Source organism: Suricata suricatta, chromosome 5 (genome assembly GCF_006229205.1).
Source record: "Suricata suricatta isolate VVHF042 chromosome 5, meerkat_22Aug2017_6uvM2_HiC, whole genome shotgun sequence".
Classification (NCBI taxonomy): Eukaryota; Metazoa; Chordata; class Mammalia; order Carnivora; family Herpestidae; genus Suricata; species Suricata suricatta.
The window spans coordinates 110,843,310-110,863,239 of record NC_043704.1 but is presented as its reverse complement, the minus strand read 5'-3'; the positions used below and the strand labels follow the sequence as shown (position 1 = coordinate 110,863,239).

General features: G+C 40.9%; 2 protein-coding genes across 6 annotated transcripts in view; one reads left to right on the top strand and one right to left on the bottom strand.

Annotated features, from left to right (window-relative positions):
- The window catches only part of P2RY14 (purinergic receptor P2Y14), a 54,258-nt gene extending 49,593 nt beyond the window's left edge, over positions 1-4,665 (bottom strand). For all 5 annotated transcript variants that reach the window (XM_029940039.1, XM_029940040.1, XM_029940038.1 and 2 more), the window contains exon 1: positions 4,143-4,665. Coding sequence is in view for 1 of the 5 variants with exons in the window: in XM_029940035.1 (XP_029795895.1) it covers positions 4,143-4,177 (35 nt within the window). In the remaining 4 variants the exon portion in view is untranslated. The remainder of the gene's footprint in view (positions 1-4,142) is intronic.
- MED12L (mediator complex subunit 12L) overlaps positions 1-19,930 on the top strand; it is a 320,540-nt gene that overhangs the window by 169,021 nt on the left and 131,589 nt on the right. The window lies entirely within an intron of this gene.

The following is a 19,930-nucleotide window of genomic DNA, read 5'->3' as shown; positions in this document are numbered from 1 at the left end:
GTCTGCTTGGTGTGAATTGCTGCTATAGTCTAGTGATTATATGAAAATCAGTGTGTGTGATCCTGAAAAATTGAGAATCAGATTTTCTGTCCAAATGACTACAACAAAGTACACAGTCTCCTTTGGGCCAAGCCTGAGCTGCTGAATAGCTGATCATTTTTCTCTTTGACATCATGAGTTCAACAACAGATGGTACATAATTGAGTAGGAGCCACCATCCCTTCATGTTTATTTTCTTATCTGAGAGATGAAGGGTCAGAACATGGTATCTGAGGCCTTTGATGCTTTTCATAAACACCAGATGGAAGACTTCAGAGTTGAACTAAAAAACAACCATTTAATTTAGGCTATGTGAAGACAAAAGATTTCAAAGGAGTCAAAAGTTGATCATATCCAAAAGCATATAACCAACATTTAACTTTGCATTTAAAAGAACAGGTGATTGGGAAGCTTTGTGGCAAACTTAGTTTTTCTGGGAATTAATACAGCTAAGTTATTATGATAAAAGTAAGGCTACTAAGTTATCTTTTAGGTTTGTACTTTTCTAGGGGTGCTTTTGGTACAAGAAAAATCTCCCTGTGGAGGAGCCAGAAGATTTCGTTAAAAAAAGTTCTAAAGATGTGATGGAGGGAACTTGATCCCATATGGTACTCTGGAAGCTGTAAATTTTATATAGTTTGTTAGTAGGTAATTTTTTTGGGAAAGAAAGATACCTCTACTGCAATTGGTTTCTCTAGCCTTGTCCCCTAGACTTCTCAGGGCAATGCATTTTTCAGCATTCAGGGACTTGGTGGGTTCAGTACCAGAATGTGGCAGCAGACTTGAAGCTAATTTGAAATTGCAGTAGTAGGTAGAACCTGCCCTTTATAGTATCCAGTCTGAAGTGTGAGAATGACCATATAATTTACTGTCCAACCTGGGTCTTGTAAGTAGGAAGGGTATGTGCCCGACCCTGTGCCAGGATGTATGGTCATTTTACTCAATGGAATTCAGAATTGAATGTGCAGCAGAATCACCTAGAGGGCTTGTTTAAACACAGATTGCTAAGCTTCACTCCCATAGTTTCATAATTCAGAGGTTCTGGGGTATAAAATTTGCATATCTAACAAGTTCACTGGTAATGTTGATACATCTTGTCTGGGGAATACACATGAAGAACCCTACTCTAACTAATAGGTTTGGCACAGTTGTGCTGATGGTATAGTTTTCATTTGAAAGGAACTCTCCTTATTGTCCAATCAGCCTCTATTAGACAGTCTTCTGCAAGTGCAGATACCTATGCGGAAGGTGGCAGAGTGAGCTCGTGTTGGCTTCAACCTGTTATGTCTGGACTGGCCTGTGCTTTCTTTTCCAGAGACTGCTCATGCTGGTGGGTTGAGACAGCTAATTTTCAAGAAAATGCTGAAACCAAATGTAATAAATCTGACTTCTGGTTTCTTACCATAAAGACGTTGGTCTAGGAAGATTCAACACCTAAATTCACTTTAGAGGCAACAATATTCCTCTCTTCCACACTTGATTTCAGAAGCATCTTAGATCTAGTGGGAAATATCCTTGACTGTTGTTTTCTTCCTTCTGTCCTCCCTTTCTTCTTCCCTCCTTCCATCCCCCCTTCTTCTGTTTTCCAGTGGTCTTATATATAATTACATGTATATCTACCTTGAGGCCTTCATAATAGTGAAAACAAAATGATGTCGGCCCATATTTACTCAGTGCTTCCTGTCTTACTGTGTTAGACTTTACATACATGATCTAATTGAGTCCTAGAGCAGTTTTGTACAGATGCTACTAGTTTTATATCAAGGAATGGGACTCCAACTAGCTGTTTTAATGTGGCACTCCCACCCCGATTCTTCAGACTTTGATAGACTTCCTTTTTTTTTTTTAAGTTTATTTAAAAATTTTTTTAAGTTTATTTTTTATTTTTGAGAGAGAGAGCGCGCGCAAGCGTGAGCTAGTGGGGGAGAGGCAGAGAAAGAAGGAGACAGAAGACCCAAAGCCAGCTGTGTGCTGACAGCAGAGAGCCCAGTGCGGGATTTGAACTCATGAGATCATGACCTGAACCAAAGTCAGACACTCAACCGACTGAGCCACCCAGGTCCCCGAAGAGAGACTTTATTTTTCAACTGCTGCCTTCCCCTCATCGTATTCTGTTTAAAGATGTCAGGGATAGTTAATTTAAGTTTTAAGTATAACTTTTCCCCTAAGATGTATGCCTGATAATAGGTTGAACAGTGTTATAGCCAGAGAATTATAAATACTATCCTCCAGAGGTTCCTGAGTAGCTCAGTTGGTTGAGCATCTGACTCAGCTCAGGTAGTGATGTCTTGATCTCAGGATCAGTTTGTGAGTTTGAGCCCCACATGGAGCTCCCTGCTGTATGTGGTCAGCTCCCTGTTTCATATTCTCTGCAGCTATCTCTGCCACTCTTTTGATTGTGCTCTCTCAAAAAATAAACATTAAAAAAAATAAGTTAAAAAACACTATCCTCCAAATACACAGTTGAGGATGAAAGTAGTTGAAGAGGACTTTAGCACCTGCTGATTGGTGATTGGGTGGGGTGCGGTGGAAGAGGAGGGAGCAGGTGTGGCAGCGAGTGGTAAGGTTGGGCTGACTGAAACCCCGTGGCCTCTTGGAGCTGCTGTGAACGGAGTACAGGTGCCTCGCATGTGCTCATGGGGCTCAGGCTCATGGTGAGATCCGCTGGGTGGTCTTCATCAGGGCAGTTAGTGCTCTCTACTTCTTCAAGTGTGAAATGGCCACTGTAACATCTCAGCAAATGGGACTTCTTTCCCCACAACTTGCCCACTTCCCCTTGGTGCGTCTTCATGCTCTGAGTGTCTAGGTGTGCCCTCATTTCTTCTGTAGCACACTATAATGGACAAATAACTTAAAGTTTATGTGTATGTAACCAGTTGTGTATGTGTGTGCGTAGTATTATTGTGTATTTATAGTTTTATTGAAGTATAAAATTTGTATACTCAAATGATGAAAGTGTATTAATCTGGTATATTATGGTGAATGTATTATGTTTTCCTATTTTTTTTAACTTATCAGTGATATTTATGTACTTTAGTGCTAAAATTATTTTTAAGTCTGTCTTAACAAGAACAATATGTGAACTACAGTGTGTGTGGTTTTTCTTTTTAAACCAGTGTGATTTTTGATTCATTTTCTCCATAGGATTAGGTGTACTTTTTTTTTTTTTTTTAAAGATTATTTCTAGGGGCACCTAGGTGGCTCAGTCAGTTGAGCACTGAACTCTTGACTTTGACTCAGGTGTGATCTCCGGGTTTGTGGGATCCAGCCCTACAACTGGCTCCTCACTGAGTAGCGTGGAGCTTGCTTGGAGTTCTATTTCCCTCTCTCCCTGCCCTTTCCCTGCTTGCTCTCTCTCTCTCAAAATAAAGAAAAACTTAAAAAAATATACTTCTGGATTAGATGGATTGCAAAAGATTGGTTGAATATACTCACATTGTGGAATTCCCCTGTGTGTATTTTAAATTCCCCTGTGTGTAATTTAAATTCATAATGTTTAAAATATTTGAAATGCTTTAGTTGGTTAGTCATAACCCATAATAAGTAGCAAAGTAACTCAAATTTTTGCTACGCATAGGTGTTTTCGTAGCTTATAACTCTCTTTAAAAGCAAATAAGTATCTTACTAGATATTCGTAGGGATAAGTTACACCAATACCAACAAAGACTTTTACCTTTATCAGTATATGTCCATATAGGTAATAACTATATATCTGTGGACTCATGCAAGTACAAACATTCACACTGACTTATAAGTATAGTAATAATTGTGTCGCTCTTAGAAGCAATTTTGATATACTTTTACAAGCTTTAAAAATGTACCTTTTAGGCACTCTCTTTGACATCTCTTCTTCACAGAATAACCCAAATTGGAAATTGTAGGTAGTCATCAGTGGTGAAATGTCTGATTTGGATTCCAAACTCAGTATGAGCAAATATAATCCCATAGCAGCCAATTATCATTCTTAAATAAAAAGCGACTTACTAAGAATGAGATCTTCCGGTGTTAACGGGCAGTGTTGCCACCCAGCTCACAGATCTTTTCTGTTCTCATAAACCATTTACAGGTGCTCATGTTATCCCACAGAAAAGCTGTTTCCTTACCTGCTTGCAGCCCATGGTCTGTGATCAAACAGCATTAATTTCAGAATACGTCTCAATATACACTCCAGATAAAGGCTGTTACACGCAGTGCTTGCTAACTTGAAGAACAGATGAAAATCAGGAACTTGACAGAAACCGCAACCTAATGGGTCTCCTGTCACAGCTGAACTGGTCAGTCAGAATTTACTTGCTGCTGCCAGGAAATGGAAACAAGAGAGATGTCTGGATCTCTGTGGGTGTCAGCTGGCCTATGTGCTAACGGCTTTTCCTTCAGTGATCCAAAGGAAGCCTCGCTTTTTTCGCCCGTTCTTGAAATTTTCTACTATTTTCAACATCACCACCTCATTTGGCAAATGGAACGGTTAGACAGCAACCTAAATAGGTTGTTTTCTTAAACTTTGCCAAAGCAACTCGCGGTAGAACCCAGTGGCAGCTGTGCTGGCTAAGACACGTTTCTGTCTGAAATCCCCTGTCGGAGGAACAGCCACCCAGTGTAACTAGCTGCTCACATGCAGGTAGTGACTGGGGCTCTCTAGAAATGCAGAATTAGCAATGGAGTAAGTAAGCATTTTTGATCTCAGTGGCCACATGTGTTAGATAAGAGGTGCTGCCATTGGTCCTTTTTCTCCACATGAATTTTTCCATATTTGGGCATTACTGACAGTAGTATTTCAGATAACCTCATCATTGGGTAATGTTTTGCTTTGTTTTGTTGTTGTCAAAGTGAGAGGCACGACCCACTTCGTATTTTTTGGTTCAAGTTACATGTCCTCAAGCGTCTTTCCTATCGAATGAGAGTGTGCAGTTAGATTGAGATCGCACAGCTTGGGTGCAAAGGCCTTCTCAATGTGTGACTCACTACTGGACAAGAAAGAAAGAAAACCATGACCTCTAATGTCCTTTATAAGATGCTTACGTATCAGGTGTGTTCACTCAGGTTGCCAGATTATGGTTTCATGGTTTCACTCATAAAGTTCGGTTTGCTTAAGAAACATGTATATTAGCTGTCACAGTAAGTGTTAGCACTTGTTGTGCTTCTGGTGACGCAGGTGCTCTTCTAGCTACTGTGTCTGTACTGGTGAGCAGTGTTCCAGACCCTGGAGAGGGGTTGTGACTCAGACCCAGATCTCTTCCTTCGTGAACCACGGTTTCTTATTTTGTGCTTCACAATCTATGGGTCCTTCGTGCTCTTAGCCGAGGCCCCAGGGAACCCACAAATGGTTTAGGGAGACTGCCTGCTATGATCCGTGTGAGGGATCCTTTCTTCCATGCTGGTGGGGGCCCATGCAGTGCTTGCTGCTTCCTAGACCGCTGGGGCTAAGAATATCTGTGTGCATGTAGACTCCGGGTTCGTTGGCCTCAGCTGAATGAGATGTGTTGGGGAAATGGAGGTAGGGATTGGACTTCAGAGCCTGGTCATTAGCACCAGGCACGTTGCAGTGACCTTTGGATGTAAACATGACACTGATTAAATGGATGATTTGGCAGGAACCATCTCTTAGCTGCAGCTCTCAATACTTCAATAGCTGGAGGCATTGTTTATTCTCCTGGTCTCAGAAGCACCCATTGTCTCCTGCTTTTTTATGCTTCTTGTAATCACCATGGAGTCCTCTACATACCTGCTACTGAGTGTGACTGGGAGGAAATGAAGTTAAATGTACTGGAGCTGCTTGTGTTCCTCCTGGCACCAGGTCTTACAAAGGCCAAGGCCATGGAGAGAGTCCTATATACATGGTCATGTTATGGCGGGTAGTCTGGATAAGTGAGGAAGATGGTGTCTAAGACGCAGAGGGATGAGGCAGTTGTGAACAAAGAGCTCGTGGCCCACCATGGGGTCAGCTGCACTGGCCAGAGTTTGTCAGGGGCTGGTGTTGCCCCAGCTGTGGATGAGCCAGTGCTGAGTCTATGCTCTCTTCTTTATACTTCATGTGTTTTTACTCGCTGAGTTCTCACAACTCTGTGAGCTGGGCAGGCTCCATTTCACATCCCCTCCATCTCCGTTTTTCTTAACAGATGAAGAAACTGAGGCACAGCAATCCGCAGTAAGGTTCCACAGTTCTTAGAGCTGAGATTTGGACTCCAGCAGAGCAGTTCTTGGAACTGGTGCTCTTCACTGTACTTTTAGGTCTCCCCCGATTTTGCATGTTGTTATCTAAATCAGACTTCTCAGATTGATGTAAGCCTAAACAAAACCTGACTGTGTGCTGTATTTGGGTTGTGGTAAGTCCATGTGTGGCATTTGTGTATACTTACATTGGCAGGTAGCAGGGCAAGATGGCCTAGAGGGGATAGCTGGGAACTCAAAGAGAACATCCTCTGCCAAAGATTGGATCACACCATAGATACTCACACACTCAACTCTATTTGTGTCATGTCGTTTTACAGCCAATTTACATGGAAGCCTTTTGAGGGGTGACCATGCCTGTCTTTACAGGTCAGAAAATAGAGCCTCAGCAAACTTAAGTGGTCCAAGCCAGGAAGTGGCAGGGGTCTACTTCGCAGCAGGTCTTGAGAGCCACAGTAGAGGATTCCTGCCCGAGGCTCATGGGTGTCTCTTAGAACCAGATGCACACTGAACACAGATTCATGAATTCATGAAGTGTCTGAGAGTCGGGCACCCTGGGACAATCCACGTTGGGAACACAAGGAAAGTGCATTTTCTCATCAAAAACTGCTGATTGTGACCACACTGCATTTTAGTGTGAGATGAAGAATGTAAAGAGAGAGATAGCAGGCAGATTGTCAGACTCCGGATGGCAGGGCACATGGTAGAGGCATAGGGTAAGGCTTGGAATTGGGGGAAGGCAAACATCTAAGCGTCCAAGAAGAACTTGGTGAGTCATTTGTGTATCTTGTTTTCTTTTTTACATTTTTAAAAATGTTTATTTATTTTTGAGTGGGACAGCAGGAGCAGGGGAGAGTCAAAGAGAGAGGGAGACACAGAATCCGAAGCAGGCTACAGGCCTCTGAGCTGTCAGCACAGAGCCCGACACAGGGCGAGAACCCACAAACTATGAGATCATGGCCTGAGCCGAAGTTGGATGCTTAAAAAACTGAGCTACTCAGGCACCCCTGTACATCTTGTTTTCTTAAGATCGCATATGTCAAGACAGATTGTTTGACTTAGTAGAGTTTTGCGCCATAGGACCTGACTGATGGCGGCAAGGCCAGGTCTGTGATTCATCTTTCCTTGGTTGGGAGACTGTTGGAGGAAACACTGGAGCTGCTACCTTTTCTTCCCCTGTACCTTCCCCTGTACCCCCGCCTCCCATGCCCCAGGCCTCTGAACTGTTTTCTTTGCCCTCTGCTTACCTAGGGACTTTGAGCAGTTCTGACTTTATTATTTTTTTTAATGTTTCTTTATTATTTTGTGGAAGCGGGTGGTGGAGAGAGAGGAGTACCAATAGAGGAGTGTCAGAGAGGCAGAAAGGGAGACACAGAATGCGAAGCAGGCTCCAGACTCTGAGCTGTCAGCACGGAGCCTGATGTGGGGCTCTAACTCAGAAGAACTCACGAACAGCAAGACCTGAGCTGAAGTGAGATGTGTTATTGACTGAACCACCCAGGTACCCCAGTTGTGACTCTTGTTTAAAGTCATTGTTTGTGCATGACCTAGTGAGCTTTAAAACTGCAAATTCCAGGGGCGCCTGGGTGGCTCAGTCAGTTGAGCCTCCGGCTTCGGCTCAGGTCAGATCTCAACGTTCCTGGGTTCGGGCCCCGCGTTGGGCTCTGTGCTGACAGCCAGCTCAGAGCCTGGAGCCTGCTTCAGATTCTGTGTCTCCTTCTCTCTCTGCCCCTCCCCCTCTCATGCTCTGTCTCTCTCTGTATCAAAAATAAATAAAACATTTAAAAAAAAGTTTAAAAAAAACAACAACTGCAAATTCCAAGACCTGGCCTCAAATAAACCAAATCGGAATTCTTGTGGTTTTGGCTCAGGATTCTATAGTTTCAAATGTATTCTGGTAATTCTGAAATGTGGCCAAGTGTGAGCATTCCTGCCTTCCTGTTTTGGAGCCTCTGATCATATAACAATTAGAGGAACTTTCATCTTCTCGGCAGATGCTGTACCTCTCAACCTGTTTTTCTGTTCAGCTCACTCCAGCTGCTGGGGTCCTCATATCAGTCAGCTGTCACTATGGCTTTGGACACCCATGCAGATGTGTACCCTGAGAGCAGAAAGTTTGATGATCAGAGTATCAGGAGGGTGGTGTCAATGAGATGAGCATTCATAGCCCTTGTGAGAGAGTAAGACCAGAGCAGCCAAAGATGAGGTGAAACCCAAGGAGGAAGGAAGGGCATCGAAAGGAGGCTTATGCAATGAAAACAATGTTGTCTGACTTCTCCTGAGGCCTCTTATATTTTATATTTATATTTTTATAATTTTGTATCTCAGATCACTTCTCTCATCAGTTTTTTCCTCCATTGAGTGCAAAGGAATCATGCAAATCTGCTCTTACAATGTCTGCTGTTACTCCCTCTTCTTAGGAGCAGAGTCTTCCTTTCTCTATGTACCTTACTGTGTCACCAGGTTTTGAAAACAGGCCCCAGCTGTCCCAGAACGTGAAATTATGGGAACCGTGGGAATATTTGTGGATGACTCAGGCCTATTTCAACACAGGAGTGCAGATTGGCCCTGCCACAATTTTGTATTTCTTTAAGGTGTATCCCAGGCATATTGTGAATATGCTTAAATGTGAAGATGATTTTGTACATGTTTTTCTATCTTGGATTTGGGACTAACTGTCTTATTAAGGTTTGCAAAAATGTTTTATCCTGACAAACTATTCACCTTATCTTTATGTATTTTTAAAATTAGGTATTTGTTATGTTAAGCAACACACATAATAAGTGTTACTGAACACTAGATACCAGGCTCAATACAAAATAAAAATAATGGTCATATTAATAATAATAAATAAATAGGTAGAGGTCATGTTCCCTGCTTTCAGGATTCTTAGCATCAAATAAAGAAACAAGAACAAGATAAAATGCTTTCTATGCTGTCTAATTCTGTGTTCATGTACCCCCTTCCCAGTTAAATCTAATGTGGAATCCTAAGATTTAAGGTTTTGGCTACTGCCACCCCACATGCTCACAGACACACTTAAATTTCTTTTCTCCAACACTGTTTCCAGGCAGGACTCTGCCTTTTCAGTACTATGAATGGTTATATATAAATATCCCTTGTGTATTTCTACTACAAATAGAGTGGGTTTAACGTAATCTCCAAATACGTCTGTTATTGTTTCCAGTTTCCATCCAGTTTGTTGTCAACTGCCCTTAAAAGCTGACTTTCTTTCTTCTTGGTTCTAGAAATGCCCTATTTTGTTCCTTATCCCAAACTCTTTAAGTAAGTACAAAAACAACTTCTTTTGTTAGTGCTTTATCTGAGATTTTCTTCATTTGCTTCATTGGATGGTTAAGACACACTAGTGTACTTTGCTTTTTCTCAGCTTGCTATATTGGGGACTTCTATTAGCCTGGTATAGAAATTCTTTGTTTTTTCTTCATAGCTTTTTAGTATTCCATAATTTATTTAATCTGTATTGATCCACTCTTAGATAAGTATGAACATTTTTTCCATTTTTTTAAATGTTTGTTTATTTTCGAGAGAGACAGAGAGACAGAGCATGAGTGGGGAAGGGGCAGAGAGAGAGGGAGACACAGAAATCAAAAACAGGCTCCAGGCTCTGAGCTGTCAGCACCAAGCCTGAAGCAGGGCTCGAACTCAAAAACCATGAGATCTTGACCTGAGCCAAGGTGGGACGCTGAACTGGCTGAGCCACCCAGGTATCCCAGTATGAACATTTTCAATGAATTTATTTTAACCATAACAGCTATTTACTGGGCAAGTTACATGATAAAAAAATAAAAAAGTTAGGGCACCTTGGTGGCTCAGTCGGTTGAGTGTCCCACTTCGGCTTTGGTCATGATCTCATGGCTAGTGAGTTGAGCCCCGTATCAGGCTCTGTGCTGATAGTTCGAAGCCTGAATCCTGCTTTGTATTCTGTCTCCTTCTCTCTTTGCCCATTCCCTGCTCATACTCTGTCTCTCTCTCTCAAAAAAAATTAAACATTAAGAAAAAGTTAAAAGTTTTTGCTGGCAAGTGATTTATAATTGTGTACAGGTTGAGGGTATGTGAATAGATGCAGGATTCTACTGGACATTGAGAAATCTATTGTGATAAGAATTACAGAGGACGTTAGTACAAGACCCTCTACATTATATGAATTTACAGAGTTATTTAAAGGAAGTGAGTTTGGAAATGGTTCTCTGTGAAGGAGATTGTCTTTGGTTCTTAATAAATGATTCTTATTTACACTGTGGGGTGAATTTCAATCTGGGATTCAAATACAAGGTGACAGCGAGGGTACCATAGACGGAAAGTCAGCAAAGGTGGAGTGGGCCACAATGTGGAGGGTCTTCATTGTCATGCTGAGGAGGTCATAATTGAGGATGCAGTGAATTTTTTGTGTTTTGTAGTAAAATGATTGATGATGTGCTCTAAAAAGTATAACCTGGCAGGAAAACTGAGTACAGACATGCCCTTTTTGTGTTTCTCTATGGGAAGTATTAAATCCTACATTGATTTAGGGTGGTGGAGTGGTAGGAATTATACCATTGAAACCTACTTAGTCAGTTTTATTTTAAAACAAGTCTTTTGTTAATTTTTTAACCTCTTGAAATGAGTGATTTTGATGGCAGTTGTGTACTTAGGTTTATCTGAGAATTATAATGGAGAAACAGGCTTTTGGTACAATATGTCCACCTTCTGGTAGGATGACAGAAGTGACAGTTTATAACATGCATTGATACACACAGTGTTGCCATATTTTGTAGATACTCTGTGAACCCTCACTTTGGGTCGGTGCTGATGGTGAGTCACATCGTGAATACCTCATCCCCGTTAGTTGAAATGCTCAAATAGATTTTTTTGTGTTGCTGGTGTTAGACTGTGTTAGACCCTTAAGAATCAGAAGGAATGAATTTCAGTTGATGTTATTAGCAAAGAATTAACACTGAGAATTTTAACTGTTCAAAAAACCAACAACTTCAGTGCATGTATTTCCTCTTCTCTGTGTATCTTGGAAGGATAATGAGGAAGCAGAAGAAGGCTCTTCTCCCCGCCCCCCCCCCCCTTCCCCTGGCATCTCTGGTTCTCTGCAATGCACCATTTCTGATAATCATCGTACTGCTCCCATCTGCCCTTATGACTTCTCTCAATCGTTACTTTTCTGGAAGTGTCCTTGATACCTTGGTGGTGTTAGTGTTCATCCCATGTGGCCTGTGTTTTTAAAACCTGCCCACCTAGCAGGGGCTGTGGCTGTTCTTGCTGGTTTGTTGGGATTGTCCAGTGCCCATGAGCATAGTGGGTGCTCAGAAGTGCTTGTAGAGTGAGTGTGTGTTACTACAATATGGGGAGGCTGAGTCTGTCTCTTACAGGAACTCTTATTCTGTAGGTAAAAAGTTAGCTGATGTAATTAATCTAAAACCAGGACTGTGACTATTTTTAAATAATATTATCCCAGGGGCATTGTGTAAGCACTTGGATTTGCACGTTTTTGAACTCCAGTCTGCCTGTTGATTCATCCCTGGTCAGGTAGTTGAGAGGATTTATAGGACCATGTATTTAGTACTCTAACTGCTCAGCTCTTTAGAAAACTGTTACAACAGGTTGGGAAAATGAGACTTGAGAAATGAGAGTGGAATCATTGAGCAGGCATGAGAGACTTAAGAATGTAGAGAATTACTTCATTTGTTAGATAAACTTTCCCAGAGTTCTGATAAACAGATTGCACTTGCTCATGCTGTGTGTGATGTGAGTGGGAGGAGCCCATTCTAGCCAGTTTAAGGGAACACTTTGTGGGTAGTCTTCAGAGAATTTGAGGTTAACTGAAGTCAGGGGAAGTGTTGTGGGTGGTCACATGCAGTTTCCTTTTTCCAATTTTCACCCAAAGAGTAGGCCACACCTGAAAGTATGCAGTATCAATTTTCTCTGTCCAGCACCCTGATGTTAGCTAAATACATTTGTTTGTCCTTGATTGTGTGAGGATTGTGGGGTTGTCCCTGGCAATTTAACAGTCTCGGCAGCAGGACTGCAAATTTTTTGTGGTTTTAGGCAGTTCATGCTGTAGAGAGCTGCCTGTTTCTTTAGTTAACAATGTGAGCACAGCAGTGATTCTCCCTGTTTTGTATGGACCAATTGGCTTAATCCTAAAAAAGAGTCAGTGTGGCCAAGTTTCTGTGCATTGTCCTTGCTGCTAAGGATCGCTAGGCCTGTTAAGTGAGGACACGTGGTCCGGCTTGTGTGACTTAATCATGACCTGAAGGCTAGTGTGGAGCCTATGTTCTGCTTAAACAGGGTGGGGCTCCATCAGCCTCTTTCTAGAAACGTCACAGACTTCCTGCAGGTGGCGATCGCCTGATCCTGCTGTGGGAGTTAGCCGACACCTGGCCCTCTTGTGGCTCTGCCTTCTGAACAGCCTATTTGTGTCATGTCTCCACGGAAACCTGTGCCTGAGGGCGGCGAAGGCAGCCTCTGGCTCTAAAATGTGTCTATCTTCCAAATCATCCACTTTGTTCTTAATTGATGACAGCACTGGGAAAGATCTATGGTGGTTTTGCTATGGAGGACGGGAAGAATTGAGACTAGAATTAAATAATGTGTTCCTTCAGGAAGCAGAAGCACACAGAAGTACTCCATTTGGGTGGGCTGCATTCTTTCTGGTGACATTGCGAAAAACTGCTAGCAACAAATTCTAACCTAGAAACTATCATCCACACTCCCAGGAAGCATCCATTAGAGAGTTTTTGTTGAATAGCTACTAATCCAGCCTGTAGGGGCCCAGTTTTTATTAGTAAACAGGGTGGAAGAAACTTCTTGTTGACATGACTGGCTGGATTCCTCGAGTTCTTTTTCCTTGTCCTAAGCTGTCTGTTTTACTAGGAACAAAACCATAATGTAGACACAATGGTGGTATGCGTCACTAGCATAGGGGCTGTATGTCCTGGTTTGCCCACGGTGGTGTCTCTGTACATCTATTTTGCCAGTTCTGTAAGTGACACTTTCACTCTTGAAAGTATCCAGGTTTTGACAGTGAGTCTTATGCTTGTCTTTAGTCATCTGAGACTTTGGCTCAGGTCACGATCTCACAGTTTGTGTGTTCAAGGCCCATGTCAGGCTTAGGGATGACATCACAGAGTCTCTGTCTCCTTCTCTCTGCCCTGCCACCACTTGTGTGTGTGCATGCGTGCTTTCTGTCTCTGTGTGTGTCTCTCTGAAAAATAAACATTACAAATTTTTAAAAAGTTGTAAGAGAATGAAATGATCAAATAAACCGAATTGAATGGCTTCACTAAACATTCCCTTAAAAGTATTATCTTTCATGTTTATTAGAGAAATGACTAGAGCTTTGCTTGAGAGACCTTGTTAATAACTTAAAGCCCAGCTTTATTTGCAGTATTGGTGGAGTTATTTTCTGTCAATTACATTTGGTAGCGTAAATAATTAGCAAGGCTTTAGTTAGTATCAGTAGTAACCTCGAAATACTTTGTTTCAGTATGGAGCCATGATTACTACTTCAGTTTCTGGAGTTACACTGGCAGAGTCTGGACTCCAGAAATCACATTTTTCAACCATGTGACCATGTGATTTGGGGGATGAAATGGGTAGATTTAGGACTAAGAATGGTGCTTGGTGCATAGGGCATGCCCAATAAATGTTAGTTATTATTTTTTTAATGTTTTATTTATTTTTGATACAGAGAGAGACAGAGCATGAGAGGGGGAGAGGCAGAGAGAGGGAGACACAGAATCGGAAGCAGGCTCCAGGCTCTGAGCTTATGAGCACAGAGCCTGACATGGGGCTCGAACCCACGAACGTGATATCATGACCTGAGCCGAAGTCAGAGGCTTAACTGACTGAGCCACCCAGGTGCCCCAGTTATTTTTATTTCGATAGAAAGTAATTATTCACGGGGTGCCTGGGTGGCTCAGTTGGTTGGGTGTTCAACTTCGGCTCAGGTCGTGATCTCACATCTTGTGAGTTCAGGCCTCGCGTCGGGCTCTGTGCTCACAGCTCTCAGCCTGAGGCCTGCTTCGGATTCTGTGTTCCTCTTTCACTCTGCCCCTTACCCACTCATGCTCTGTCTCTCAAGAATAAATAAAACATTAAAATAAATAAATTAATAAACATTAAAAAATAAAATAATTATCCACTGTTGGGGCACTTGGGTGACTCAGTTGGTTGAGCATCAAACTTGATTTTCACTCAGTTCATGATCTCAGTTTGTGAGATCAAGCCTCATGTTTGTCCCTGTTCTGATTGCACAGAGCCTGGTGGGGATTCTCTTTGTCTCTCTCTCTGCCCCTCTCTTCCTTGCTCTTTCTTAAAATAAATAAAGAACCTCAAAACAAATAACCATTCAGTGCTAACAGTTCTAGAACAGAGTTTGCACGGGACTGGGAAGGAGCAGCAAACTCAAGGCCTCAAGCAGTAACGCCAAAAGTTTAAAGTCCTGGCAATTGACTTATTTTCTTCCCTGAGTGTGGCACACAGTTGGGATTCAGGTCTGACCTACTCCCAAGTCTTTGCTTGTCTCTGAGACCACACAGCCTTTCTCTACATTTGGGCTAAGCTGAGTACAGTGCCAGCTGGACCAGAGGCCTGGACTGTCCATATCTGAAGGTGGGTGGGTAGAATTGGGTGCTGGGTTGTTAAGGGAGTGAGGGAAGGAGGGGTTTGTAGGGTGACTCAGGTTTGTAGTTCAGGTGCCTGGGTGGATGGTGGTGCTATTAAGCAAGTTTAACGGTAAGGTCCCTTCCTGGCGTGGGTAGAGAAAATGATGCAGTCTGTAGCAGTGAGGGCTCCCTGACTTCCAACCTGCTACTGTCACTTCACTCCCAGCCATGCTCCCTGAGCTAGTGTGCCTTAGTTTCCTCATCCCCCAAAATGGAGATAATGGCTACTTCTTGTTGTGGGAAATAAAAATTTTATGTATAGTGCTTGGGACAGTGACTGGGTAAGCATTATATGAGACTTGATCATCATTATTATTATCTTTATTTTTATCCTGTTATTTAGGGGTATCTATGGGTATACAACATAGCTGTCTTTAGTATTTGCGGAGAACAGATTAGCCTTTAAAGTAGGCATCTATATTTAGTTTTTAATGTTTGTTTATTTTTGAGAGAGACAGAACGTGAAGGGGGGAGCGGCAGAGAGAGGGGGGGGGGCGGACAGGGAGGGAGAGGGAAGGAGACACAGAATCAGAAGCAGGCTCTAGCTGAGCTGCCAGCACAGAGCCTGACGTGGGGCTTGAACTCATGAAACAGGAGATCATGACCTGAACCGAAGTCAGATGCTCAAGTGACTGAGCTGCCCAGCCACCCCTGAAGTAGGCATTAATGAAGCTTGCATATAGACTTCATAGAAATCACTTTTTATTGTTTTGTCATTTTGAAGAGGTGAGAATAAAAGAAAAAGCCTTATTATTTATAACTAATACTGTTTCTTTCCCAAATTTGTTAAGACCTTATTGGTATCTAGTAACTTGGATTTGTATATTGTTTGAAACCTTGGGTGTATTCTCTCTGTCCACTGATGGTTCAGGAGCCTGAGTCTGGGTTCTCAGTGTAGGCAATAGCACACAAGAGGCCAGTTTGTCAACTTTGGAGTTATTGTCGTTGTCATTGTTGCTTTGTTTCAGTATTTGGTGGAATGTGATTTTAGAAAACTATCACTGGTTAAGGAACTGAGTCACATTCATTGTACTAAATCCATGAGCTATGGTTACACACGCTGTGTGTTTGTCGGCATATGAGTGTAGGTAAACAAGTCCAGAGTGTCACTGGAAAGCCTTGTTTATAACATTTAAACTCAGACACTGAACTGGAAGCTCTGGGAATTCCATTGACTGTTCTGGTCCCTTGCTCATACGTTAGGCTGATTCAGTCAGACATGCGGCTCACTTCTTAGACCATGGAGACTGTCAAGATGTAGCCAGTGGGTATTCACCAGCCTCATTCAGAGAGAGATTATCCACTTTACTTACGTTTAGAACGTTTGCCTATGAACTTGTTTGAAATAAAGGAATTTCCAACTTAATTCCATATCTCGAATTTTCAAATGACAAGAAAATGAGAGTATGTGGCCTAATAGCTGTGTTATACCATTTTGTCATTTTAGTTGATTTGTTATCATTGTGGTTTATAAGATAAACTTAAGAATACTCAAAATGTAAGTTGCCATTTGAATACCCTGAGTTTCTTAATAAATTAAAATTTTTGACGGGTTTAATTTCTTCCACTTCAGCTCTAATAGGATTTTTTGTATCTTTGAAACTATAGAAAAATTATGTTTAATTAAACATTTTTCTGCATGTTAGGAAAGAATAGTCAATTTTTGTATTTTTTCCCCATGAAATTCATGTGTATTTTACCATTTACTGTTGTCCTTTTTACATCTCTAAGAAAACTTCTTGTAGATCTTAAATACTCTTTTCAGATATTTCCCTTGTACATTTTTCTAGACAGCTCCAGGACTGGATTTGTGTGTGTGCGTGCGTGTGTGTGTGTGTGTGTGTCCATAGCACTAAATGTGCAAAAGGAAGACTGTAGGGAAGGGCTTAGGCCCTTTTTTATAAATGCCTTATGTAGGACGCAGGTTTTCTTCTGCTGTTTCATGAATTTTAACCACTAGATGGTGTGAGAGGGCTGGGGGGGGATGTTAAATAATTGCATGTACCAGATGGTTGCATTGTGTTGAAATTTGAAAATGTTGAACTTGAAAAATATTTGCTAGGGATATTGAAAGGTTATTTTATTTTTCTTCATGATAAGTGTACTCTTAAAATCCTTATACCCTACGTCCATCAGCTTCCCGACCACCTCCCCTTTGGTAACAATTAGTTTGTTCTCTATAGTTAAGAGTCTGTTTCTTGGCTTGGCTCTCGTTTTTCCTTTGCTCATTTGTTTTGTTTCTTAAATGCCACATATGAGTGAGATAATAAGGATTTGTCTTTCCCTGACCCACTTATTTCACTTAGCATTATACTCTTAAGTAGCTTGACCTCATTTTTGCAAATGGTAAGATTTCATTGTTTTTATGGCTGATTAATATTCCTTTGTGTGTATATACCACATCTTTATTCATCTCTTGATGGATGCTTGAGCTGTTCCCATAATTCAGCTGTTGTAAATAATTTTGCAGTAGACATAGGGATGCATGGATCCCTTTGAATTAGTGTTTTTATATTTTTGGTGTAAATACCCAGTAGTGCAATTCCTGGCTCATAAAGTAGTTCTATTTTTAATTTTTAAAGGAAGCTCCATACTGATTCCCACAGCGGCTGCACCAGTCTGCCTTCCCACCACCAGTGCAAGAGGGTTCCTTTCCACATCCTCACAAACAGCTGTTATTTGTGGTTTTGATTTTAGCCATTCTTACAGGTGTGAGGTGATACCTCTTTGTCCTTTTGATTTGCTTTTCCCTGATGATGAGAGATGCTGAGCACCTTTTCAATCGAACAATTATTTTAAATCATCCTGTTGCAGAATTGTTTTTAACGTGTTATGTCCCTGATGTCCCTAGTAAGTATTTATTAATTCATCAGCTATTGTCTTAATGGTGTTTCGTCTGAGGAAAACCAGTATTGATAAAATTGAAGTGATCCCCAAACTTTAATTTGTCCTCATTTTTTGATTTTCTTTCTCTAATATATCACTTTTCTTTATTTTTTCCTAGTAGACCACATTTCCTTGTGGTCATTATAAATTTCTCTCTGTTTAGGCTGTGCTGTCTTTGGCTAATGAGTGTGTGTGCATGCACAGATACAATTTTGCCTTAGCTATTTAATATAATTTTATAGATTTGTAGAATATATAGATTATATAGAATACATATAGATTATAGATATGTAGAATAGTGACTATTCCCTTGATAGCTTTGCTGAGAAACAAAATCCTGGTATACTATCGGGGAATGAGAATTGCATAGTGTAAATAGTTAAATGAATATAACAGAGTTAGTAATACACACATCAGAAGATTTCCTGCAAGATCCATCTCTTGAATATGAGTTTTAGGAATTATAGAAAAATTTGTTTTCAAAAATTTTCTGAATATGTTTCTCATCTGCTTTTAAGGCAAATTAACTCTCTCAGGCTGCAGTAATACTGAATATGATCCTGAAACTTTGTGTAAGAAATTTTAGATTTCAGATTATTTTCAGATTATCAGTTAATTTTTAAAAAGAGCCAAGTAGGATTCTTGGTTTCTTCAATATTAATGTAGTATTTTGTACTAATTTCTGATGCCAGCACAATATTTTGTATTACTCTTATCGATTTTTATCTTAACTAATGTAGATAATTCATTCTTGGTTGGCCTAGAAAGTACTTTTTGTGACCATACTGTAAAATAGAACCATAATAATTTTGATGTTTTCTGTAACATCACTTTTTAAAATACCAGAATAGTGCTCTCTTGCAACTTGTTTTCCTAATCCAGTGTGTTAAGATGTCCCATTGATTTACTAAGATCATTTTAGAGACTAAAACACCATCACTTTACTGTACCACTAACTATACAGAGGTCTTATTTTAGAAACCTTAAAATGGGATTGACAAGATTTTAAAGTCCTCTTAGAATTGAGGTCTCAATTAGAGGATTGAACATGCTCTTGGGTAGAGAAATGTTTATTAATTTCAGAATGCGAAAGGGAACCATTTGATGCTATTAAATACGGTAGGTTTTTAGTGTTTTGGATGATTCTCTCTTGACCGTGCACATTATGCGACTAGCATACACAGTTGCGTGAAGGGGGTTAATATCATTTTGAGGTTTTTGACTGGGAGTTGTTATATAGTGGCGAGAAATAAGGGATGGGCGGGACAAGACACATGATTCTGAGGACATTTTCCCAACCTCAGTGTTCCTCTTTTTTATATAGTATAGCTATAACTCAGTCTAGACGTAATGGGGAGAATGAAGGGATAAATTAGCCTTTCAAAATGCCTCATCACACCAGCTTATCTAAAACATAGTTATTTTAACCTAGCTAGTGTTATACAATGCAGGGGGGGTGCCTATGCAAATGACCAAATGAGGGGTTATTAATTCATGTGCCAGAGTGACCCTGGAATTTATGGAATTGGAATCTGAATGAAGAGATGGACCTTTCGGATAATTTTTTATTCACTTTGCTACCAATCCCTCTGCCAAATCTGACTCACCTACTAGGAACTAGGAATTCAGCAGTCCCTGAGTTCTGTTCGGGATGGTAATCACTGTAGGCTTGAGTAATACTGGTGCCCTTACTTTGCTCGCTTTAGCTTTTGGAATTGTGCAAGAGTCTAATAAAGCATTGCACTTTGTTCTGCAGGTGTGTGCTTTGTCTCTGGTGACCATATTGTCCTCTTTCTGTCAGCAAATTGATAAACATGCCTTCAGTTCTCTGGTTTTAATGCTTGCCCTGCTCATACAACGTGAGGGACAAATCACGCACTTGGTGTGCTCAAGGCGCCGCAGGCTTTGAAAACGATGAATGCTGAAGGGTTTATCTTGGTGAAGAAAATCTTCCAAGATTTAAGAGTTTTGGACTTAATTTATTGAGCTCTACCCTGCAACTTAAGTTGATATTTTAAATCTAATGATAGCAGTATTAAAGGCAGGATATACCCGAAAGGAAAGAATGATTCCCTCAAAGTTTTTCAAAATTAAAGACTATTAAATGGTTTTTGTTACAGGCCACATACAGTTGATTATTAACCAAGCTTCCATATTCTTTT